Source organism: Puma concolor, chromosome E4 (assembly GCF_028749965.1).
Source record: "Puma concolor isolate L17-30 chromosome E4, mPumCon1.1.hap2, whole genome shotgun sequence".
NCBI classification, from domain to species: Eukaryota; Metazoa; Chordata; class Mammalia; order Carnivora; family Felidae; genus Puma; species Puma concolor.
Window position 1 is genome coordinate 26,713,025 of NC_141683.1, and position 25,105 is coordinate 26,738,129.

General features: G+C 50.3%; 1 protein-coding gene across 18 annotated transcripts in view; it reads right to left on the reverse strand.

Annotated features, from left to right (window-relative positions):
- Positions 1-25,105, reverse strand: part of NFASC (neurofascin) — a 182,065-nt gene that overhangs the window by 141,670 nt on the left and 15,290 nt on the right. The window contains exon 1 of one of the 18 annotated variants that reach the window (XM_086693731.1): positions 773-1,028. The exons of the other annotated variants lie outside the window; for them this stretch is intronic. Within the exon in view, the coding sequence (XP_086549857.1) occupies positions 773-864 (92 nt within the window). The 5' untranslated portion in view covers positions 865-1,028. Of the gene's footprint in view, positions 1-772; positions 1,029-25,105 lie in introns of those variants that run through there. 18 annotated transcript variants of the gene reach the window in all.

Consider the following 25,105-nt stretch of genomic DNA (forward strand, 5'->3'; position numbering starts at 1 on the left):
TAGCACGCAGTCCTTCGAGCTGGTTTGAGAAGGAAATGTTTCCTAAATCAGGGGACCTCTGGGCCAGAGCCACTTACAAAAGCCAAAGGGAGCACCATTAGCTCCTGACAGAGTCGGGTGACCCACGTCTGCCCGGGCCCTGCTTCCCTCTTGTTTTGGCTCAACTCTAAGTGAAGGGGGACCAGGATTCCCTGAATCAGAACCTGCTCGGCATCCCTAGAAACTGGCGGAAAGCAAAACCGCTTGGTCTCCCTCCTTCCCAACCAGCAGCTTCTGCGTTCCTGGGCTGAGATCCAGAGACGCCAAGACTGAGACGGACAGGCTCGGCCAGAGGGAGAGGGCTGTTTTGGGATGGTGGGGCCCAGAGCCAAGGGCTGGGGGAGAGAAAGGCAGGGGCTCAGGAAGGCTAACCCAGAGGGACAGGTCACAGAGGTAATGCGGGCTTTGCAATCAGAGGCACAGCCCGAGTCCCCCCTCCGCCAAATGCTCTTCAGCACCTCACCTTCCCAGACACCCGTCACTCCTCAGGCTGAAGCTCCCCTGCGCAGCCTTGTCCCTTGCCTCTCTGCCCTGAAACTGCAGCTAATCCCTCATTATCGCTTCTCCCCCTTCTGGCCCGCTCGCTTCATGTTCCACATGCTAACACCAGGCCGGTCTGCTTCTTGCACGAAGACCTTGCACACAAACACAACTCCAGCATCGTCAGGGAATGAGGAACCGTCCTAGCACAGGCCACTCTGGAGTCTTTGAAGGGCACAGCAGAAGGACTCACCCGGAAGGAGGAACGGGGTGGGGCAGGAGGCCAGGAGCAGGGTGGAACGGACTACCCCACCTGTCTCCTGAACGAGTCGAGCTCCCGTTCATCCAGTGTCGTCTCAGTCTCCCTCCATGGGGACAGGTGGGGATGGAAAGCTAGGCGTTTCTTAGACCCCAGGCCATTCCAGTGGGCAGACGGAGGCCTGAGCAAAATCCCAGCTGGACCGTCCCCCTGGGTGCTGGTCTCAGAGCAAACGCAGCAGCCCTGCCCTGGGTGGAATCAAAATAATTCCTGGTTTCCCTGCTCCTTGCCACCTCCCACTTGCCACCTCCCCAGCCCTCCGTGGCAGAAACAGGGCTTTATTATCTCAAGCCCACCGCGTCCTCTGAAAGTGCTGTGAATGGAATCCCACACAATACACTCGTTTATTAATAACCACTCAGCCCCCCGCCCCCACCACGGCTTGCTCATTCGCTCCCCGCCGGGTCCCCCTCATGCATAATGGAGGAGTTATGTGGCCCATGGCACAAGCCAGGCTGTGCTGCTCAGGCTCTGAAGGGATAGACCGAGAGAAGTACCAGGCTGGGCCAGGCTCCCCGAGGCAGGGGTGGGAGGAGGAGCAGACCCCCCAGTTAAGACGAAGAGATGTAATGTTTTGTGGGTGGTATCGCCCCCCCCCCATATGCATGCCCTACCCCAACCCAAGCCGGGATGACAGCAGGTCATGTAATATTTATTCAACACCCACCCCGCCCATCCAAGGCCCCACAGAGGACCAGGGCTCTCTCAAGGTCAACATCAGCCCACTCGTCCACTTCTGCTCTAGGGCCTCAGGACAAACTTCTCTCTCTTCTGCTCAACAGCCCATCACTACGTTTGACTGCAGCCATGTACCTTCCATCCAACACTCCAAGTCTTGTCCAGACCGCACATCTCCAGTCCTGCCGGCTGCCCCCCATGCAGCTGCTTCCATCCCTGCACTGTCCTGTTCCTCTTGTGATACCACACTTCTGACGGCCAGCCTTTCTCTCTTTTTTAAAAAAAATTTTTTTACGTTTATTTATTTTTGAGAGACAGAAACAGACAGAGTACGAGTGGGGGAGGAGCAGAGAAAGAGGGAGACACAGAATCCGAAGGAGGCTCCAGGCTCTGAGCTGTCAGCACAGAGCCCGACGCGGGGCTCGAACTCACAGACCATGAGATCATGACCTGAGCCAAAGTCATACGCTTAATTGACTGAGCCACCCAGGCATCTCTCAGGCTTTCTCTTAAAGTGTAAAGGCCAGCCCCCCCCATCCTGATGGTAAGAGTGTACCTTGCTAACATTCTTCTGGAGGGAAATCTGGAAATGGATCTAAAAGTCTAAAAATGTAGGGGTGCCTGGGTGGCTCAGTCGGTTGAGCGGCCAACTTCGGCTCAGGTCATGATCTCGCGGTCCGTGGGTTCGAGCCCCGCATCGGGCTCTGTGCTGACAGCTCAGAGCCTGGAGCCTGCTTCAGATTCTGTGTTTCCCTCTCTCTCTGACCCTCCCCCGTTCATGCTCTGTCTCTCTCTGTCTCAAAAATAAAATAAACGTTAAAAAAAAAATTTTTTTTTTAAATAAAACCTTTCCTTTAAAAAAAAAAATAAAAAAAAATAAAAGTCTAAAAATGTTTATGCCTTGTTTCATAAATTCTACTTCTGAGAGTAGATCTTCGGTAAATAATCATGGATAACTAGAATATAAAAGTGAGTCACACAAATGTTGATCAGAATATTGTTTATAATGGTAAAAAGTCAGAAACCGTGTCAACAGCCATCACCAGGGGAAATGATAAACTATGGCATGTCCATGGTTTGGCAGGAAGTAGCATGTGACAATAAGGGTTCTAGAGCCAGAGGCCTGGGTTCAAAATCTGGCTTTGCCATTTACTGGCTGTGTTACCTTGGACAAGTTAGTTAGCCTCTCTGTGCCTCACTCTTTTTATTTGTATAATTGGGGTAATGATGGTATCAATCTCAAGTAACAAAATTCGATGAATGATAGTTCAGGACACATATGACAAATACCAAAAAAAAAAAAAAAAAAGAAAGTTGGATTCTTAGTACTATCATAAGCCATGAAATATTACATAGTTATTAAAATGATGAGATAATGTAGAATACTATTTTATTTTATTTTTTCATATAATTTACTGTCAAGCTGGCTAACATGCAGTGGTTTTGGGGGTAGATTCCCGTGATTCATCGCTTACATACGACACCCAGTGCTCCTCCCAACAAGTGCCCTCCTCAATGCAGAATACTATTTTAATGATATGAAACACTATTAAGTGAAAAGAGCAGTTTGCAAAAACACAGTAAGAACGGCTCTTTGGGTGGCGAAATTATGGATAATTTGCGTTTCTTCCTTTGCACTTGTTTATATTTTCTAAATTTTCTGCAAAGAACACAAGCTACTTTCATTAATAGGCAAAGGTATCTTAACAGTATGGTGCAATCGCCCGCGCACAAGACAGCCCTGGTTCCGGATGCTGCCGTTCCTCTGGAGAAGCTCACCTTGCAGTGAGTGCCTCTCTGACCATCGAGTCCCATTATTGCCTCATACTGAGCTTTAAGTCAACAGTGTAGCCCCCTGGCCCCAGCTCCCTCCTGCCCCACAGCCTGGCCCCAGACTGGCCTTTTCCCGGGGGGGGGGGGGCTACTGTTGAGCCATTTCTCATCCTTATAATGAACTCGGGCTAGTGGAGTTTGTAAGAATGTGGGAAGGGGAGCTGAGAAAGGCACAACCAGAGTGGAAGGTGTTGGCCCTTAGGTTCAGAGCCAGAAGAGAGGGGAGCACCCCAGGCTGGGGGGGGGAGGGCAGAGGGAGTCCATTTTCCATATCAGCAGGGTAGATGGGGTTAAGGGAGAGACCAGATTTGTCCCACATTGAAGAGGAACAAAAGGAGGTTAGATTCTGAGCATCAGGCAAGCATCCAAATGGGGGGTGCCCAGCGGGTAGGGCTGTCCCATTGCTTTGGAGTTCTCCTGGTTTCTGGAGGCTTCTTTGGAGGCAGCCATACTGGCCAATCGCTCAGAGCCAGCTGTGTCACAGCCCCCTTCTCAACCGAAGGCGACCCCCCGCCCCCCCACCCCGGCCTAGTGCAGAATGGGGAGCAGGAAGGGGGTGGCAGCCAGAAGGAAGGAAGGCAGTAGGGAGCCGGGGGAGCTGCTCGGGCTGGCCGGCCTGAATGTGGGTCACATTCGCAGAGGACAGCCCACACCAGGACAGGACGGCTGGGGCCGTGGAAACAGCTGGTGTGCCTGCAGGAGAGCTCCATCCCATCCCAGGTCCCAGGCGGGGCTCCCCACCCCCACGCCCCGCAGGCTCACCCCCCTGCCACCCGCTGCCCTCTCCTGAGAGGACACGTGTGCCAAGCCCAGTCCGCCCGCTCTTCCACACCAGAAGAGACCAGCAATAAAATGATCTGGGGGACGGCTGACCTTGCCAGAGTGTGGCCAAGGGACTGCCTACAGGGACAGGCTGGGTGAGCCTAGGGCCCTCAAACTGCAGTCGTTAGCTGACTGCTGACTGACTGTGCCGGCTAAGGGTCTAAATTCCTCTCTGGGTGCCTCATGATCACTTCCTGGGATGGAAAGTGAATTCCATCACAACAGGAAATTTGCAGTCGTGAAGTATTTCGTCTGAAGGATCTGAGCAGCACTGCGGGTGGCCCCTGTCAGAGGAGCTGTGGAAATCCCAGCGAGAGAGCCCCTCTGTGGGCCCGCCCGGCGCTGAGACCCCAGGATCACACGGGGCTGGCAGTGGCCGTCCAGAAGGAAGCCATTCAGCAGTGAGCTGGGAGGACACAGTGAGGAACCCCCACAGCATCACGGCCCGAGCCCGCACCCACTTGAGTCTGTGTCTGCCTCTGCTGTGGTGTGACTGCTTCGTGGGTGTGTCTGTGCTTGTGCCTTTGAGCATGCGTTTGGGAGTCCACGGGGAAGCACATAAGCTCTGCGCCCCTGGGAACCTCTTCAGTTCCCTGAGCCTGAACACTTCAGTTCCCAAGTGTGTGGCCCAGTGAGTGTGAGCAGTCTGCTTGGCTGTGTATGTGTAACTAAAAGTGTTTCACGGTATAGATAAGTCTACCTGCTTGGCTTGGTGGGTATATGTGTATGTCTGTCCCATAGTATGTGTCTTGTATGTGTGACTTATATTATTAGTGTGGTTTGATATGTGTGGGTACCTGTGTTAGTGTATCTACAGGTGTTCCAGGACACATACGTGGTGTTGAATGCAGGTGTCCTTCAGTTTTCAGGATAGTATCTTCTGTCTATGTGAATGTGAGTGTGTGTGTGTGTGTGTGTGTGTGTGTGTGTGTGTTCAGTAAGTCTCATATATGGACATGTGTTTTGATGTGTGGGTCTCTTGCATGTGTTTGTCCTGGTTCCTATATGTATGTTTGTAAGTGTGTATGTTTCCTTTGATGTGTGAACTGTATCTGTGTTTCTGCCCATGTGTGTGCATGTGTGTGCAGAAGCAGAAGCAGCAGAGGATAGGGCAATCCCGTGGTCTCCCTGCATTACCAGAATGTTCTCTGGTCAGGAACGACACTGAATGACTCATCCCCAGGCAAACCCTGCAGGGGCTCCCTGTTTCTGCAGAATAAAATTCACCTCCCCCAGGCTGATATCTAGGAAACTCCTTGTCAGCATCCAGTAATCCGACTACACTTGCTTTTCTCCAAATGCCTGGAAGAGCCCACCTCTACCTCTGCTTTTTATGTTTCTTTTCCTGGAGTTCCCTCTTTTCATTTCTGCTCAACAAAATCCTACTCATCCTCTAAGGTCCACTGTCAATGCCACCTCCTCCAGGAAGCCAGTTCAGCCCTTTGGCTGGACAAGAACGTTTCGGCCTCTGGTTTCCAAAGCACATTATGTATACCCTTCACTAGGCACAGATCTTGCCCTCCTTTATTACAATGATACGTGCAAGTATTTCCTCCCCTGTTGGATGATGAACAACACATAGGGGCTTCATCCTGACCTTTGCAGTTCCCAAGGTGCCCGGTTCCACGTCTGGTACACAGAGGCCTGCAGTAAATGTTTACTGAAATATATGACTTGAGTTTGGCTACCCGGCAAGCTGAAAAAGGAGAGAGCAATCACTGCCCTGGGTAAACTGGGTAAACACAAGCCCCAGTCTGAGAGCCTGCAGGGCTGGGAACAGCCATTTACCCTCCTTGGACTCAGGCTGCATCTGAAGGAGCTTCTTCTAGGAGCCAATGCCGAAGGTCAGGTGGAACAGCTCTGCTAGCTTCTTCATTCTTGGGAGGCAGTTACCTAAGAACTGATCTCTCTCAGGAACTAGGCACAGCTCCAGAAGCTTCATCCACACTGGCATTCATACGGCTGACTGCTGCAGCCAGGACAGGGTCCAGTTACCAATTTTCCTTTGGCAATTCTACACGCACATTCCAAATTCCAATGTTCTCTCGTGTAGGCTGAGCTTTGGTGCTGGAAAGATGCAGCCCACCAGCCAGATCTCCGGGCTCTGGAGCTGAGGCGGCTGGCTGCTGCTGCTGCTGCTGCTGCTGGGGCAGGAAGCAAGCAGCACTTTCCAACACTTGGTGCCAGCAGAAGGAGCACCTGAACAAAGATGGGTATGCCTATACGGTCCTTGAAAAATGCAGCAATGTGTGACTCATAATCTGGGGGCAACCCACCAGAAAGGCTGAAATCTTACAGAAGAACTGACATCGCCAAATGTTGATAAAAGATGTACAGCTGGAATTCCCAGGGATTGCTGGTACAAGAATATATTGTCATGATCACTCTGTAAAATAGACACTGGGCATTAAAGCTGAACATACTTACATCCTATGGCACAGCAGCATCTCTGGGTATTCACCCAACAGAAATCAGTACTTATAGCCATGAAAACATATATTCAAAAGTGATTATACTGAAATATATACAGAATTGCAAGAGTCCCTGAATAGCCAGAACTACCCTGAAAAAGAACAACAAATCAGAGACTCATATTTCCTGATTGCAAAACTTACTATAAAACGATAGCCGTCACATCAGTGTGGTCCTGGCATAAGGACAGACACACAGACCAATGGAATAGAATTGAGAGTCCCATACATCTATGACCAACTGGTTTTTGACGAGAGTGCCTGGTCCGCTCAATGGGGAAAGGACAGTTTCTTTAACAAATGGTGCTGGGGGGAGCTGGATGTCTACATGTGGAAGAATGAAGTTGGACCCCTAAATATAAGCACTAAAACCATGAAACTCTTAGAAGAAAAAAAGAGATAAATCTACATGACCCTGGGTTTGATAACAGATTCTTACATGAGACACCAAAAGGTCAAGCAACAAGAGAAAAAATAGATAAATTGGACTTCATCAAAATTTAAACCTGTGCATCAATGGACATTATCAAGACAATGGAAAGACAACCTGCAGAATGGAAGAAAATATTCGCAAATCATACATCTGGTCAAGACTTCCTAAAACTCAACAACGAAAAGACTAACAACCCAACTTAAAAACGGGCAAAAGACTTGAGTAAACATTGCTCCAAAGAAGATATACAAATAGCCAGGAGGCAAGTCTGGCGGTTCCTTAAAAAGCTAAACATAAAATTACCGTAGGAGCCAGTAATTCTACTCCTAGATATGCACCCCAAAGAATGGAAAACAGGGACTCAAACACATGCTTACAGACCAGTGTTCATCACCGCATTATTCACAATAGGCAAAGGGTGAAAACAACCCAAGTGTCCACGGATGGATGAGTGGGTAAACAAAATATGGTACATCCATACAATAGAATAGTACTCAGCCATAAAAGGAATGGCGTGGTACACGCTCCACAATATTGATGAATCCTGAAAACATCACGCTGAGTGAAATAATCCAGACACAAAGGGACAAAGCTCATATGATTCCATTTATAGGAGGTATCCAGCATCATCAAATTCATACAGACAGAAAGCAAATTAGAGGTTACCTGGGGCTGGGGAACGGGTAATGAAGGGTTGTGCTTAATGGCGACAGAGTTTCTACTTGGGGTGATGGAAAAGTATGGAAATCGAGAGTGGTGATGTTTGGAAAACATGGTGAAAACACTAAATACCACTGAATTGTACACTTAAAATTGTTCAAATGGTAGGTTGTGTGTGTGTGTGTGTATACATATTCAGTTCAATTTATTTATATATTTATTTATTTACTGCAATGAAATATTTTTTGAAAATCACTGCAGCATCTTGCTCTGCTTTGCTGTCAAATTCATCAATATCTCACCCCAAATAAGTGACTGTGGAGATAAATGAGACAAAGACGTGAAATAGGTTTCAGAAGTGCTATTTTCCCAGAGGGGATATTCTTCAAACCTTGGAGTGAGAGGGGATCTACTCTTGGCTCTGAAATTCCACTGATCTTATCCACTTCTGGGGCCCAGTTGTAAAGTGGGGACAGTGACACTAACCTCCAACCTGTCTCTGAAATCTAAGAGCCAGACTAGGCTGCCCTGACCGCCCACCTTCCCTCCAGGCCTCTCTCAGATGTCTTCAGTTCCACTCCTTTCACTGCTGACTCCACCTTTTTGAATGAGGAGGAAAAACACCACAACCCAGTAGGTCAAAGAGTCCCAGGACATTGGCCTAGGGGCTTTGCCCAAAGCTTCTTTGCCAGACTTCCAAAGCTGGCTACAATATTTAACCTTCACAGGGAAGCCCTAGGTTGTGCAGGTCACAGCAAGAGACATGGCTATTTAAAAATTTTAAAACTCAACTCACCAAAGACACTAGTTCACCTATACTTCTCACCAGCCTCCCTTCTCCTCACTGTCCCCAGAGATGGAGAATGGCCCCCTCCTAGCCACACTGATGGCAGTAAAAACCTGTCTTCTAACCCTTAGGAAGATGGGGATGCTATTCTAAGCCTTTGGGTTCCCCCACTGACCTTTCTCTTCCCCAGCAGCTTGGCAATACCATTTTATGTTAACCATCCCACCACACTCCCAGGCTATAATTTGAACTTCATCTTCTTAAAACTCCTAAAATGCGTATCTTTCTTTGATTTCCTGGAGGTGTACATAAGTCAATAACCATTCACGTCATCTTTTTATTGTATGCCCATAAAGCCTTCTGACTGATCATTTAAATGAACACACCAGAATTCATACATTTAAATGAGCACCGCCTCTTTCAAAGACATCCCCTCGGGAGGCTACATCCATATTCCAATAATGCTCCCGCCCATGCTTAGAACATTTCTGAAGCTTCTCTTTTGGAAGCGCTTTCAAAGCCTATAGCATATTCTTTTGATGGGCCCCCACGGTGGCAAATTTCTATCCTATGAGGATAGATTTGATTTTATTTTTCTTAAGTTGAAAGATCAGGCCATGAATGAAAAGGATGGTACGTGATGCAGAAGGGAATACTGTTTCATGTCAAAAGCAAAGAATGATTATCAAGGAAAGATCTCTGAAGACTATGCCTGGGGAGGATGAAACAAGGTTTTCTGAGCACTGGCTCCATGACAGGAGCAAATGTACAGCCCCCAAATGGTGTGGCTTTGGAGGGCAGCACATGCATGGGTCACAAGATCTGGTAACATCATTAAAGACAGTTGCCACCACTAGATTCCTTTGTTGTGTCCACTCATGTCACTGTGTCTTGACCAGGGGTTAGGAACTAGAAAGTTTCCGAAAGTAGCTGCTAAAGGCCATAGCCTAGAGTGGGCATAGGGAGGACGGCCCCCTCTCTCAAAGGAAGATCAAGTCTGGCATGTGCCAAGAAGGGGGCGAAGTCTGGCAGTTCCTCCGTAAGTTAGACATTGAATTATCACGAGACCCAGAAATCCCAATCCTAGGTCTACACTTAAAAGAAATGAAAACAGGCGCACCTGGGTGGCTCAGTCGGTTGGGCGTCCGACTTCGGCTCAGGTCATGATCTCGTGGTCTGTGAGTTCGAGCCCCGCGTCAGGCTCTGGGCTGACAGCTCAGAGCCTGGAGCCTGTTTCGGATTCTGTGTCTCCCTCCCTCTCTGACCCTCCCCTGCTCATGCTCTGTCTCCCTCTGTCTCAAAAATAAACAAATGTTAAAAAAAAAAAATTTTAAAGAAATGAAAACACGTGTTCGACCAACAACTTGTCCGCAAATGTTCGTAACAGCACTCTTCACAAGAAACAACCCAAACGTCCATCAGCAGATGATGGACACACGGAAAGACCACCCATTATATGACTCCATTTATATGAAATGTCCAGAAAAGGCACGTTGGTAGAGTTAGAACAGAATAGGTTAGTGGTTGCTCGGGGCTGTGGGGGGCGGGGGGGGGGGGGGAGGGAGAATGGGGAGTGACTGCTTAATTGGTGGGGGGTTTCCTTTGGGGGTGATAAAAGTGCTCTGGAACCAGACAGTGATGATGATGCATGGCACGGTGAATGTATTAAACGCCACTGAATTGTACACTTTAAAATGATTAAAATGGCAAATGTTTATGCTATGCGTATTTTATTACAAAAAAAAAAAAAAAAAAAAGAAAAGAAAAAGAAAAAGAAAAAAGCTGCAGGCAGTTTCCATGCTAATCCCTGGCAGGAAAGTGGGGTGGTAGGCGGAGGGCAGGGGTGCCGGCCCTGGTTGGGAGTGCGCTCAGGCAACAGTGTTGAGACCTTTCCAGGTAGAAGAACAGAAAGAGAGGTGCAGGGACACTGGCCCACAAACCGGGGACAATCAGCCACGTGCCCTGGCCCTTCACCACAGCAGTACTATCAACCCCGTGACAACCCCTTCCCAATGAGGACTCGAGAGAGCCATGCGTGGAAAAAGATGCCCCGTGCGAAGAGGCAGGGACAGTTCCCGACACAGAGCTGGCGAAGGACATTTCTAATACAGCCGGTTTTCCTGTCGACTCTAATCTCTGCCTACAGCATCATGACCATCTGATTAGGACACCACTGCCATCTCGTCCGGGCCATCAGGGCTGTGAGCCTCTGGGCTGGGGAGGGGGCAGGGAAGGAGTGTCCTTTCCCTGGAGATAAGGCTCTTCTCTCCACCAGCAGCTGCTTGTCATGCGGGCAAACCCGGGCCACACTCCTCCGCAGGGCACCACCCCGCCTTCCCCAACTCCCCAAGAAGGCTCACAGATGCTCCCCAGGCACGTCTGTAGCTCTGGCTTGAGGCTTTATCAGGAAACTCACACCCCAGCCGGGCAGCTGAGGCTGGTCTCCAACCACCCAGCCCCCTTGGCAGCCTCCAGCTTAGGGGTATGTTTTCCTAATCTCTGTGCATGAGGATTTACAAATTCGGAGAACAGAGAAGACTCTTGGCAGCAATTACAAGACTAATAACATTAAGTCTTAAATGGTTATTACAGACCCAGATCCCTTATTAGTCATGACAGCCAGTGAATCAGGGGAACGGTGAATTGTAATGCGTATGAAAAATAACTTTAAAAATTCAACGGTCTCAATCACTGAGGCTCCGTGCAGCTGGTGGACGTAAGACTCAGTCCCTGGGAAAGACGGGGACAACCCCCAGAGGGAGCCTGCATGGTGTGAGGGTCTGCTCCTGACTCCCCGGGGCCTCCTTCAGACCTCTCTTTCATTCATTACACAACAAAGCACGCGTATGCACAGTGCACCTACTATGTGGTGCCTTGGGGCTTATGGTGGGGAGGGCAGACTTTCTGGCCAGCTGCGTGCTCCTGGCGTCTTCCTGCCCACCGAGGCCAGAAGGAAGGAAGGAAGGAAGGATCAACCGCTGTAGCCAAAGACGGCAGAGCCAAGAATGACTCACCCGGGGACAGCGGGGGGGGGGGGGGGGGGGGTGATAAGGCTGGGGAAGGCCCTGTCCGGCTGCCCTGCTTGGGCGCATCTCTCTGGGGAAGCAAGCACCTAGCGCGGCGAGGGTGGTGAGAAGGCAATGCATTCAACCTGTTAGCAGAGGTCGAGAGGCAGCATAAAACAGGCTCCGAGCAGTAGCACTCAGAGCGCTTGCACTGAGGCAAGAGGCCTGGTGGCTGGGAAGCGAGGGAGATGACCCTTCGAGGGAGTCAGGCTACGGCCCTCGTCATCTGTCCGGGGCCACACAGGGCTGGGGAAGGACCACTGTCGAGAGCCCAGAGTCCCGACGCCGAGGGCGGGCACAATGGTGTCATCCCAGGCGCGGGCAGCCTCCAGTCCACAAAAAAGCTCCCGAGACACACAAGAAAAGCGAGGGGAAGGGAGAGACGAGCCGAGGGAGGGGAGGCAGCTCTGAGAGGCAACTGTCAGGCCGACCAGCCCGCCCGTTGCCATGACAACGCCCTCCTGCGTGGCATCCAGGAATAAATTATTGATTGTGGACACTGCTTTCCCGCCTCCCCGAAGCCCCCAGTGCCCTCTTCGCTGCCACCATTTCTCTCCCCTCCTCCACCTGCTCTGCATGTGCCTGAAAGCTGGTCTCTCTGAAACCAAACAGGAGCCCAGAAGAACCGCAAGTGCCCCCGCAGCCCCCCATCTCCTCCCAGCCTCTCTGCTGGGAATCTGCTTAACTGATTCTTCCAAATTCGCCATCATGCACCCTTGCTGCCCTACCCCCGCTATGGGCAGAACCGTGCCCACCCCCCAACTCATACATGAAAGCCCTAACTCCCAGTGCCTCAGAATGTGGCTGAGTTTGGAGACAGGGTATATTAAGGAGGTAATTAAGGTAAGTGAGGTCACTAGGGTTGGCCCGAATCCAACACGACTGGTGTCCTTATAAGCAGAGAAGATTTGGACACAGATGCGTAGAGGGAGGACCATGGGAGGACACAGGGAGAGGACGGCCATCTACAAGCCGAGGAGAGGAGCTTCAGAAGAAACCAACCCTGCTGATACTTTGACCTCTGACTTCCAGCCTCCAGAACTGTGAGGAAATAGATCTCCGTTGTTTCAGGCCCCAGTGTGTGGCACTTTGTTATGGCAGCCCTAGCCAACTAATTAATCGCCACCCCCAAGAAGGACCTGCTTAAAGCCAGCTGTCGGTTTGGGGGTGCCCAAAGGGGCCGGAGAACTCTGAGATCACCTGTGTTCACACAATGGGCTTCAGGGGTCTGGAGCTGGTGGACAGGGCATGTGAGAGGGAGGACAGCCCAGCCACAAACCAGCCAGCAGACCTGGAGCTGAGAAGCCAGGGCAGGTGGGGCAGGACACTGCAGCTGTCCCGGCTTCCTCCACTCAGGATGAGCAGAGCAGACTCATCCAACCTCTCAGGGTCCAACCCCTACCCTAAGGGAACCCGCGACTGAATGAAGATAGAACCAGTGTGAGCCATGGAATGGGAAGGGCTCGAAGCAGCTAAGGCTGCTGGCCCAAGGTGGGTGGACTTCAGGGCCTGTTTTGAGTAACAGAAAGCACCTGCTGTAGTCAGTCCGGTATGTAAAACTGTGAGGGGGGATCCTTCAGTCACAAGATAAGCACTGGGGGAGGAGGCGGAGAAACGGGAACCCTAGTGCCTCGCTGGTGGGAATGTAAGGGGTGCAGCTACAGGGGGTGTTCCTACAGTCTTCCTCCACAATTGAAACAGAGATACCATATGACCCTGCAATTCCACTCCTAGGGATATACCCAGAAAGACGGAAAACAGGTAACTCAAATTAAGTACACGCACACATGTTCGCAGTAGCACTATTCACAAGAGCCAAAAGGTGGAAACAACCCCGAAGTCCATCAGTGGATGAACGGATGAAACAAATTGTGGTACCTCCATACAACAGAATATTATTCAGCTGCAAAAAGGAACGAGGTCCTGACACCTGCTACAACATGGATTAGTGAAAACCAAGTGAAAGAAGCCAGACACAAAAGGCTCCACAGTGTATGAGTTCTTTAACACGAAATGCCCAGAACAGGCAAATGCATACACACAGCAGATCAATGGTTGCCAGGGGGTCGGGGAAGGGGAAAGCGGGAGCGAGGGTTTGATGGATATGGGGTCTGGGGTGATGAAAAAGTATTGAAACTAGAGAGAGGTGGTGGCGGCACAACACTGTGTATCTACCAAACGTCACTGAATTGTTCACTTTAAAATGGTTAATCTTAGGGGCGCCTGGGTGGCTCAGTCAGTTAAGCGGCCGACTTCGGCTCGGGTCATGATCTCACGGTTTGTGAGTTCGAGCCCTGCGTCGGGCTCTGTGCTGACAGCTCGGAACCTGGAGCCTGCTTCGGACGCTGTGTCTCCCTCTCTCTCTGCCCCTCCCCTGCCGGCACTCTGTCTCTCTCTGTCTCAAAAATAAATACATATTAACAAATTTTTCAACAGTCAATCTTATGACATGCAAATTGCACCTGAATCATTTTTTTAAGTTAAGCATTAGGCGCATGGGAGATCATTCCAGGCTCTCTACCTTTGTGTATGTTTGACAGACATTTACACACACACACACACACACACACACACACACACACACACACTCTTCTCATCTCTCCTTGGCACTTTTGTGACCATCCCTGCCAGGACTGGTCTCCCCCTTGTCTAGCAGCCCTCACTGATGTCCTTGAAGCCCAGCTTTGTCTGTGGAGCTCTGTCTGCACCAGCTCAAGGTAGCTCTCCCACCCTGACTCCCCGCTGCTAACATTTTCTGTCTCTATGTTCACTTTTTTTCCCCTCTGTTGTCCAACACTCTGACTTTTAACTGATTCTTCCAAATGGACTAGAAGTCCTTGAGGAGAAAGGCCACCACTTTTCATTTTTATTACAAGCAGGGAGCCAGAGTGTCAGCCTATTGTCGCCAAACAGACCAGAGCCATTTATTGGCGGTGTGGAGAAGGGCAAGATACTTTCATCCCTCTGAGCTTCTGTTTCCCCCATGCAAACAGAAAATAATAATTACAGTGTCCTCGTCGTGTCCTTGTGAAGGTGAACAAGACAAACACACATGAAAGGCCCAACAGAAATGGTCTTTAGCAAATACTCTCCTTCTACTCCTCCCCCCTGAAGATTCGTTCACGGCCAGTCCCAGATACGCACGGTTTCCATTCCGGCTGCCTCACTGGCCGGTCCCATAGTAGCTGCCGCGTGGCCACTCATATCAGCAAGTGGAGGCTCCGGGCCTCACGGCAGTCGGGCTGGGGCCCCGGGCAGCGAAGGCTGGAGGGCCAGGGAGATAGCGTGCTCCCAAGCAAGGCCGGGTTAGAACTGTGTCTCTCTGCTAAGCACTCTCCTGAGCAGCTCTGGCCTCTTTCCTTCCAGTTTTGAGCGTAACTAGGTTTGATTCAGAGCCTGGAATTCAACCCTCCACAGTCAGGTATCACTCCGGCTCCCCTGACTCCACAGAGACACCTCACCCTGCAGTTCGAAGCCTCCTCCCCAAGCCTCCTTATTCCTAAAAATCTCTCTCCTTCTTCTCCATATGTCAAAATATTGATCTTTTAAGGCCCCCCTCAAAGCCTGCCTCTTCCACAAAGCCTTCCCCAAGGACTCCAGTCAATAATGGCCTTTCTCCCTCCTAATCCCATTACTGCCCAGCGATTCCCAGTTATACTCAGTTATGTCCGAGCACAGAATAGCGTTCCTGAGTCTTTTTCTGCAGGTGTAGATCTTACTCCTACAATGAAATTATAAACTTGAGGAAGGGGCTCCGTCTCCTACACATGCTTTATCTGTCCGCTGCTAATGCGGAGCTAGGACAGCCCACTGCTGGAGTCAGGAGGACATCCAACAGGTCGCTCCTAAACCAAATGTAGGTTGTAGATTATCTGGGGTTTGGGCTTTCTGTAGCATTGCTCCCATCTGTTAAGGTGGTCGTAAGCAGCGAGCCAGGCTGCAAGGAAGAGGCACGGAGGAGGAGTCCACTGACAGTGCAGAGGAGGCTTTGGCCCGGGTGAGGCCTCAGGTGTGTCCCAAGCCCAAGTCCAAGGGCCCTTCCTCCAGACCAGGCCATCCGTGACTCCTTCAAAGGCTGCTGCCTCCTCTCCCCCAAACATGTAACTAAAATTCTGATGCCATTTAAGACACGCCGGGCTCTATTCCTCACTCACTCACTGAGCCTGAGTCCCAGAGGCCTTCATCCAGGCTCCCGGAGTCCTCACAGGGCTGTAAGGAAGCACATAGGAGGCCAGACAGGTACAAGAACGCTGCACACTGTAAAGCATGGGATAACGTAACACACTATCGGTAATGCACGTGCTCGACAGCTGTTGGATGAGCTGGGTGAACGTGCCTTGCACGCCAACCCTCTAGAACGCCTTCTCAGAAGGCGGTGGGTCTGGAAGAGCAGCTCTCAGCCCCAGAGAGGCGGTGGTGGAAAAGAGCTTCTCACCAAGGACTTCATCAGGGGACTGAACGGCTCCTGCTCAGACAGGGTTGGGAGGGGACCCTGGCGGAGAAAAGACCAGGGCTTCTGGCTAAACACACCATCACCCGAGGATCCCCTGCCAAGACAGAGGTGCAGAAATGCCCCTGGGCCGGGCAGGTCTGTGCTAAACTGGGACTGTGGCTCCTGGTGTGGCTGAGATGAAGGAGCGTCGAGGGGAGGGCTGCCTGGCCTGGAACCACTCCTAAGGATGGCAGAGTGAAAGGAGACACTTGTCCTAAAGAGCAGCAACCGGAAGGTTAATCCCAGAGTGGCATACACCCACCTGTCCGAGGATCCCCTCCCTCCTCGAACTGCAAGCCTGCTGGGAATCAGTATGCTGTCCCTCACTGCAGGTAATTAGGTCAGCTTAGAGGATTTCCCAGGTCAGGAGGAGGGTGGGAGGTGGCAGCTCAACCAGGCTCCAGTGTCTCGGTCAAGCTCCCACATGTGGAGCTGGCCCCCTCCCCCAAGACAGGCACTCAACTGCTGTGTGAAATGTCGGCCACAAAATGAAGGGCCCTGGCGTGGGGTAAATGGAGGAAGGTGGGCTGCCCACACACAAGCCCCAACACACAGGTCCCCTGGATGAGCCCACCGCCCAAGGAAGGGAATGAACGAGAGGACTCTAAGGATTTTGGCTCTTGCTGAGTCTATGAAGAGGTCAGACAGAAAGGCTAGAGGGTGGGAGCAGGGAATGGTCAGCCTAATGGCAGTCAGTGAACAATCTAGCTGCAAGATTATGCTCATGGTCTAGTCTAGGTTTGAGAGACAGTCAGGAAGCCTGCCCAGAGCCCCTAGACAGGAAGAGCAGAGAAGCCAATCAGCTCTCCTGCAGCCCACCTCTCTCCAGCCCTTCCCCCGTCCCTCAGGTGAGCTCCCCACTGCCAGCAGAGATCAGTATGCCTAGCAGACTCCCCTCACCCCATAGTGGGAGCAGCAAGCAGAGAGGGTGTGTCCCGAGAAGCCCAGCTGAGAAACTCATTCACACCCTCGCTGTGGGGATTCCCTTCCCTCTTCGCACTCTCCAAGTGGGCAGGCCAAGAGCATCAGAGACTTCTCTCAACTTGCCAGTGAGATACGGAGGGGCTGGCACGGGTTTGACACAATACCAGGAGGTATGGGCTGTACGGACAGTTGTATTCATGATACATACATACACAGCCAATGTCTCCCCTAGACAGGAACAGAATACAAAAAAGTGGCTCAGGGTTACACACCCTATGCTTCCGTTGGCTTCATCTTAACTGCACCCCCAAAATAGTAAGGGAGCCAGTTCCTGAGCCCTGCTATAGACAGGTGCAGAAGGAAGGTCTTGGCAAGGGCTCCAGGAGGCGAGTCAAGCCTAAATGGAGTAAATGGGACAATGGGACGTGCACACACACGCACACACATGCACACACGCACACATAGGAAATGACCAAAGTTGAAAAGGATCAACATAAAAATATAAGCTAATGTGATTATGGGGAACTAAAAGCAATCAATTGTCTGCAGCAAATGTTCGGACCAAGGCCAGCTTATTTTCTGAGCCTGCGTGCCTTCTAGGCTACCTACCTCTGCTGTGAACTCCGAGTATATAAAAGCATTTGTTTTCAGCCTCAACAAAAGACAAACCAGGAAGGTTAATCTGTGTAAAAATAAATATCGCTCCTAAACCAAATGTAGGTTGTAGATTATCTGGGGTTTGGGCTTTCTGTAGCATTGCTCCCATCTGTTAAGGTGGTCATAAGCAGCGAGCCAGGCTGCAAGGAAGAGGCACGGAGGAGGAGTCCACTGACAGTGCAGAGGAGGCTTTGGCCCGGGTGAGGCCTCAGGTGTGTCCCGAGCCCAAGTCCAAGGGCCCTTCCTCCAGACCAGGCCATCCGTGACTCTTCCAAAGGCTGCTGCCTCCTCTCCCCCAAACATGTAACCAAAATCTGATGCCATTTAAGACACACCAGCTAGCTCACCAGACAAGGCCAGTGAGCGTCCCCACAGTGCCACAGCAGGGTTCCTGGGAGTCCTAGGACCAGGCCCCAAGCTCATCTGTCCACGGACCGACCTTTAGCAAAGACAACTTGCAGCTGGCGAGAGAGAAAAGGGTGTAAGGTCCACCTGGCTGACCTGGTTTCTGAGCCTCCCTGGCAGGCCCCAGCCATGGAGGCCAACAGAGCAGGCCATCACCCCAGCTATGAAGTCAACCGGCCTCAGCTTAAATACACCCGAAAACCCAGAACTCAATCCTCAAGGGGCTTCTCACTCCCCTTTCTGTTGGGGGGCAGCGCTAAGAGACCAGGTGATGTCTAACGTCCCTTCCCACTCTACGATCTGGTGATTCTTATGGTTAGACAGTTTTCGGGCAAACTGGACAGAAGGCTGCTCTCTGATTACAGTTCTGACGTCTGGACTTTCAAAGAACGTGTCTAATCCCATTTCCAACAACAGCGGGCAGGGAAGGGGGCACACTGTGTCCCCCACCCTCAGCCAAATCATTACACTCTCCTGTTCTTCATCATGGTTTTCAGAGCCTGCGCTATTCTAGAACCCTAGTGTGTCAGAGCCAGAAGGAATCTCAGGGATTGTTCTTGCTAATGCTTTCCATCCTTTAGCTTGAAATCACCCTAAGGAAATGTTAACATTATTTGGTTATTTCTGCATGTTCTGAAGTTTAAAATATGCCATTTTAGGTCAGCTTGTTATTATAATGTGTTCCTTTCTTTCTTTTTTAATTTGAGAGAGAGAGGGAGAGAGAAAGCAAGTGAGCGTGAGCAGGGGAGGAGCAGAGGGGGAGAGAGAATCCTAAGCAGGCTCCTGATGCGGGGCTCGATCCCACGACCTCAATCCCATGACCCTGGGATCACGACCTGAGCTGAAATCAAGAGTTGGATGCTCAAATAAATGACTGAGCCACCCAAGCTTCCATTACTATAAATTTTATAACATGTAGTTTTAATACAATCTTTAATAATGGCTATCACATGCACAAATTCGACTTTCCCCCTCATTTCACAGGTGGCACAGATTGTCCAATATAGTTCGGATTAACTAGAGAAGAAGCAGCATGATTTGTTAACACATTTGTAGATGTCGCATTATATTATGTCAGCCCTGGGGGATCAAATTCCATTAAAATAATTTAATCAAATGTTGAGGTATAAAAATAGACAAGCACTGGCACGCCTGGGTGGCTCAGTCGGTAAAGCATCCGACTTCCGCTCGGGTCATGATCTCGCGGTCTGTGAGTTTGAGCCCCGCGTCGGGCTCTGTGCTGACAACTCAGAGCCTGGAGCCTGCTTCGGATTCTGTGTCTCCCCTTCTCTCTGTCCCTCCCATACTCATTCTCTGTCTCTCTGTCTCTCAATAATAAATGTTAAAAAAAAAAAATTTTTTTTGAAAGTCAAACGCTGCTCTCCCATCCTGAAGTTGGAAATTCTTACCCTTGGTCCTCTGTAAGTTTTAAATTTTCTTTCTCAAAGAGAGAAGCCTTCAGACTGATTTACATGCACTTCTCTGTTACCGGTGTAGACAGTGTTTATTCTCAGTGAATGAAAATCTACTTCCAGTATAATTATCACTTTTTTGAATACTGGAAACATCTTGATGTGCTATATAAAAACTCTGGTCCGGTGAATACAATCTGGTAACCATAATGATCAGACAAATTTGCAGGATTATTATTATCATCATCATCGTGCTCCTCATTAACTCTGTAAGGTTCCATATGTCTCCCATCTCTATTCATGGCTCATCGTGGATAAACTAAACAATAGATGGCTAAGACGAAAAGCAAATTAAAACCCAGAGGCCAAACCCACCCCTGCAGTCAGTCGGCGGCTGTGTTTGGCACATAGCATACCACCCGATCTCCTGCAACGCGTCACACTTCGCACGCTAGGACAGCCCCAATCTGTTTCACAGTAAGGAGGGGAAAATGGAATAAAGGTTTTAATCAGTTGAGCTGGAGTCAGGTGCCATTTCAGCCCCTGGAGAACCCCCAGAGCTTTAGAATCACAGGCTGGGAGAGGAGTTTTGTTTAACCATCACCTCACTTGGGGCCGCACTGGATTTTCTAATGAAGAAACTGAGGCCTGGAGAGAAAGGCTGGGTGGAGATCACCTGGCAAGTGCGAACAGAGCAAGGGTTGGTATCGGGGGGCCTGAGCGCCCTCCTCTCAGTGTGCACCAGAGCCCATTCAAGGGTAAGGCAAGGTCAAGGGACCAGACAGGACGAGATGGGAAAAGGGCCCTAGAACTCAGACTGTGTCCTGTTTGCCTGGTTACCCCACCCAGTGCCAGGCCCAGCTCTTTCCCACGGGAGATACACAGTAAATGTTTATCGGATGAATATATGGATGCAGTTGTAGCAGGGTCAGGGTTTGTGTTCTCGGTGCCCCCCGGTCCCAAGTCGTACACTGCCTGCTCTTGTCCCCCACTTTCCATAAAGTCGGGACAGTTTCAGTCTTGTCAGGAAAACTGTCCCTTACCATGCAGTTGCTGGAAATCCCCAGAGAACAGGTGACCAGGATATGGACAATATGTCTGGAGCACTGGGCTGGGCATCCAGAGACCTGGGTATGATCCCAGCTCTGAAACCAAACAGTATTAAGACCATTATTATTTTCCCTCAGGCCCTGTCCCAGTCCGTTTGGGCTGCTATAACTCAATGCCAGACTAGGTGGCTTGGAAACAAGAGAAATTTATTTCTCACGGTTCTGGAGGCTGAGAGTCCAAGATCAGGTGCCAGCGTGATCAGCTTCCGCGAGGGCCTTCTTCTGGGCTGCAGACTGCTGACTTCTCACTGTGTCCTCACTTGCTGGAAGGGGTGACTTGGCCCTCTGGGGTCTCCTTTGTAATTGCAATTATCCCATGAACGAGGGCTCTGCCCACATGACCTGCTCACCTCCCAGAGGCCTCGCCTTCTAACACCTCACCTCAGGCATTAGATTTTCAACATACAAATTTTGCAGGGATGTACACATTCAGACCGTAGCAGGCCCCTGCTTACAAAAGTGACTGGATTCAGCGGTTCTCCGGGTGTGGGCCCTGAACCGGCAAGAGTGGCATCACCTGGGAATTGTCAGAAATGCGTATTCTTGGGCCCACCCCACACCTCCCGACTCAGAAACCGTGAAGGTGGGGCCCAGCCACCTGTGTTCTAGCAAGCCCTCCAGGGGACTCTGATGCAGGCTGAAGTCTGAGCATCACAGACTAGCCCGTCTTTAAGGTCCGTTGCAGCTCTGACAGTTTCTGGCCCAGCCAGCACAAGGAGGTGAGCACGACAACAGCAAACACCTGCTGAGCTTTTGCAGCACCAAACGCTCCTCTGAGCGCTTCACATCAAAGCGCTTCACATCCGCGCCAGCAGATCTCAGTAGGGAGGCTCAGACACATATGTGGCCAGGAATAAGGCCGTATCTTCCCAGCCCTGGCTGCCACCCTCCGAGCCTCGTTTATAGGCCCAGAATAGAAGCCTAAGAAGCAGGCTGGAGGCAGACACCAGATCAGATGTGTGCAAACACACAGCATTTCCCCCCGGCCAACTGGTCTCCCTGGGGACATGACTGCCCCCAGGCACTCCAGGACTCTCATCCCAATGTGTCAGACCGGACTTTTGTGTTTTAAACAATGCAGGCTGTTCAATAAATAATGGCCTGCATGGTGTTATCACTGATTATCTGGCTTATTAGCAGTCAGGGCAAGAGTGATAGTGTTTCTCAGTTGTAGGTGAAGGATCAGAAGGGGGTCTGTAGCCTGGCAGCAGTGAAACATCCTAGGAGGGCAACAGACCCTCCGTGAGCCCCTGTCTGTATCCTCCCCGACCCCTACAGCCAACGTTAGCAACACCTTCAAGTCAGAACAAGATTAACTGAAAACGCACCCATAAAATCTTAATGGTTGCCATTTCCAAATGATCAGGCTTTCTTGTTTGCGGAGTTTTTGTTTGTTTGTTTTCAATTTTACAACTTTTACCTTTATAACCAGAAAACTAAAGTTTAAGAAATAAAAAGTCCATCAACTGACGAATGGATAAAGAAATTGTGGTTTATACACACAAGGGAATTGTACATGGCGATGAGAAAGAACGAAATATGGTCTTTTGTAGCAATGTGGATGGAACTGGAGAGTGTTACGCTAAGTGAACTAAGTCATACAGAGAAAGACAGATACCATATGTTTTCACTCTTATGTGGATCCTGAGAAACTTAAGAGAAGACCATGGGGGAGGGGAAGGAAAAAAAAAGTTAGAGAGGGAGAGAGCCAAACCATAAGAGACTCTTTTTTTTTTTTTAATTTTTTTTTTTCAACGTTTATTTGTTTTTGGGACAGAGAGAGACAGAGCATGAACGGGGGAGGGGCAGAGAGAGAGGAAGACACAGAATCGGAAACAGGCTCCAGGCTCTGAGCCATCAGCCCAGAGCCTGACGCGGGGCTCGAACTCCCGGACCGTGAGATCATGACCTGGCTGAAGTCAGACGCTTAACCGACTGCGCCACCCAGGCGCCCCATAAGAGACTCTTAAAAACTGAGAACAAACTGAGCATCGATGGGGGGTGGGAGGGAGGGGAAAGTGGGTGATGGGCATTGAGGAGGGCACCTGCTGGGATGAGCACTGGGTGTTGTATGGAAACCAATTTGACAATAAATTTCGTATAAAAAAAAAAGAAATAAAAAGTATAGTAAAGTGTACTTTACTACATGCTTTACTTTAATAAAAATTACCAAAAAAGTAATGGCAAAGGGGATTGCCTTCAACTCACTGAGTCCCTGGCGACCTTCTAAGGGGTAGTGTTAGGTGTTAGTTCCTGGCCAAAAGCGGGTGGCAAGGAGAGGATGAATTCTCCAGGATAAATTCTTCCCTCCGAGTCTCAGTGTGTCCCTCTAGGAAATGGGGAAATTATCACTGTGTCCAGTGCGTTCTTGGGAAGACAAAAGCAGAGCCAGAGGTGGGTCCCCCAGACCCCAAACTGCCCTCCACCCCATCTTTGAATTTATGTTATCGGCATCCTAACTGTGACTAACAGCTGAATTCCTCTGCCTCTAGAGATCCTGTGAGGTTTCACCTCAAAACAGGACAAACAGACGATCCTGAACACTTCCCCCGCTCCTTGCTCCCCATGGCTACTGTCTATAGGGAAAGAAGCAAAATATAAAGTGGCTTGTCTTCAAGTGGAAATGGAGGTACATCGAACATGGGGCTAGGAGTCACTCGTAACCTACAGGGTTTGCAGGATTTTCTAGAAAGAATGGGTAGAAGGGAGTGGGGAGTGGTAGGAGGGAGTCAAGTCCTCTACAAACCCCGGAATTCCCAAGAGCACCAGTGGGTGAGGAGACATAAAGGAAAGGAAGCTGGTGGATTCTCAGGGAAAGGGCCAGCTGGGACGCCCCCCTGCCTCTGCAGCCCAGAGCAAGTCAGCAGCCCCGTGGTAAAAAGAGAATTCGGTCTGGCCCTCCTTCCTCCATACTGTCTCACACTGTCATCTCGGGTAAATGACGGGTGGGGCGTGGGGCAGCAAAGTTATTCTACAAGAAGACAGGTGGTGAGAAATTCCTGGATAACAGCTGGGAGGCTGGGTTCTGCCCCTGTCTTGCCATTGGGTTGTTGCACAGCTTTCAGTGAGGCCCTTCCCTGGGTTTCATTTCCTCCTATGAAAAATGAGGGACCTGACATAACGAGGTCCCAAAGTCTCCCCAAGCTCAGACTTCTAAGAATCTCATGAGATACTAAAGGGCTTCCTCATAACCCAGGAATCTATTAGCTTCTTATACCTGTGCATTTCTTACTCCAGCAGGAGGGAATAGGGTCTCTACTCAGAGTTATAGTGGAGTTTGTGGCTGGGAAGGATCCTCTCAGTGTTCACGATAGCGCGGACGTTAAGAGCTCTATCAGATGAAATCTGATTGGAATCAGAAGGATCTGAGTTGAAGCCCTAACTGCACAGTATACTAGCTGAGAGACCTCAGGAAAAAGCCACTCAAGTACATGGGCTTCACGTTCCTGTAAAACAAGGCTACTGAAAATACGTCATAAGTGAAGTGAAGTGTTAAAAGCCCACAGCATGTTGCCTAGTATATAGTCGGCTCCATCTGGTAGCTGCCATTATCCTAGCCTCACTCTTCTTTACTGTTCTGGCTATGACAATAACCAGGGATGGGAGAGGTCACGGGCCACTCATGCTTCGAACACAGCACACCTCCTGTCCTCCCGCTGCTGGTCAGGCTGCTAGCCATGGTCCACTTACACACGTCTGCAAGAAGAAAACCACGGGGGCTCCTAAGAGACAGCTACATATCTGTCCTGGTTCTTTCAACCCAGAACCAGGTGCCACTGGAGAGAGAGGTCTCTTACTAGTTCAGGAAGCTTTACACCTTCCTTTCCCCATCTTCTCTTTCTCACACACACACACACACACACACACACACACACACACACACACAGAGTCAGGGGTCTTCCATCGGTACCATGGAGAATTCTATGATAGACTGGGGCAAAGGTTGAGCAGGTGCCAGCTACCCAGCTGTGCCTGACTATAGGGCTCAGAGCAGCCTGCACAAAACAAATAGAAAATGAACAAGCAAGCTAGCCAGCAGCCACACAACCAGTGATGATGCAAGAAGACAATGGGCTCTTCCCAGGCCTGGCCACCAAGTCCCGTGGCTGTTGAGACTAGGACTTGAAACCCAGCCAGAGCTGGCAGGGTACAGTGATGGTCACATGGTATTCTGGACCAACGCTGCTTGAACTGGAAGAGGTCTTGTGTTGGATGGATTGCTCTCCATCCCCCACCCAGGGATCCAGGGCTGCCTTATGCTAGACACCAGCTGAGACCTGAGTCACAGGAGAAGTCCAGGAGAAAGCTAGACTAGGAATCCATAGGCCAAGAGTCAGGAGGCGGATACATGGCCTTGACTCTGCCCTTATTCATGCTTCTTCCTCAACTGATCACCCAACTCTCTGCTTCGATTTCCTCACCTGGAAATGATATATTCCTGGTCGGTGTGGCCAGGGGTATGATAAGGATACAGTTAGATCAGAGGAAGACAAGGGGACCAAAATGGATTATGAGACAT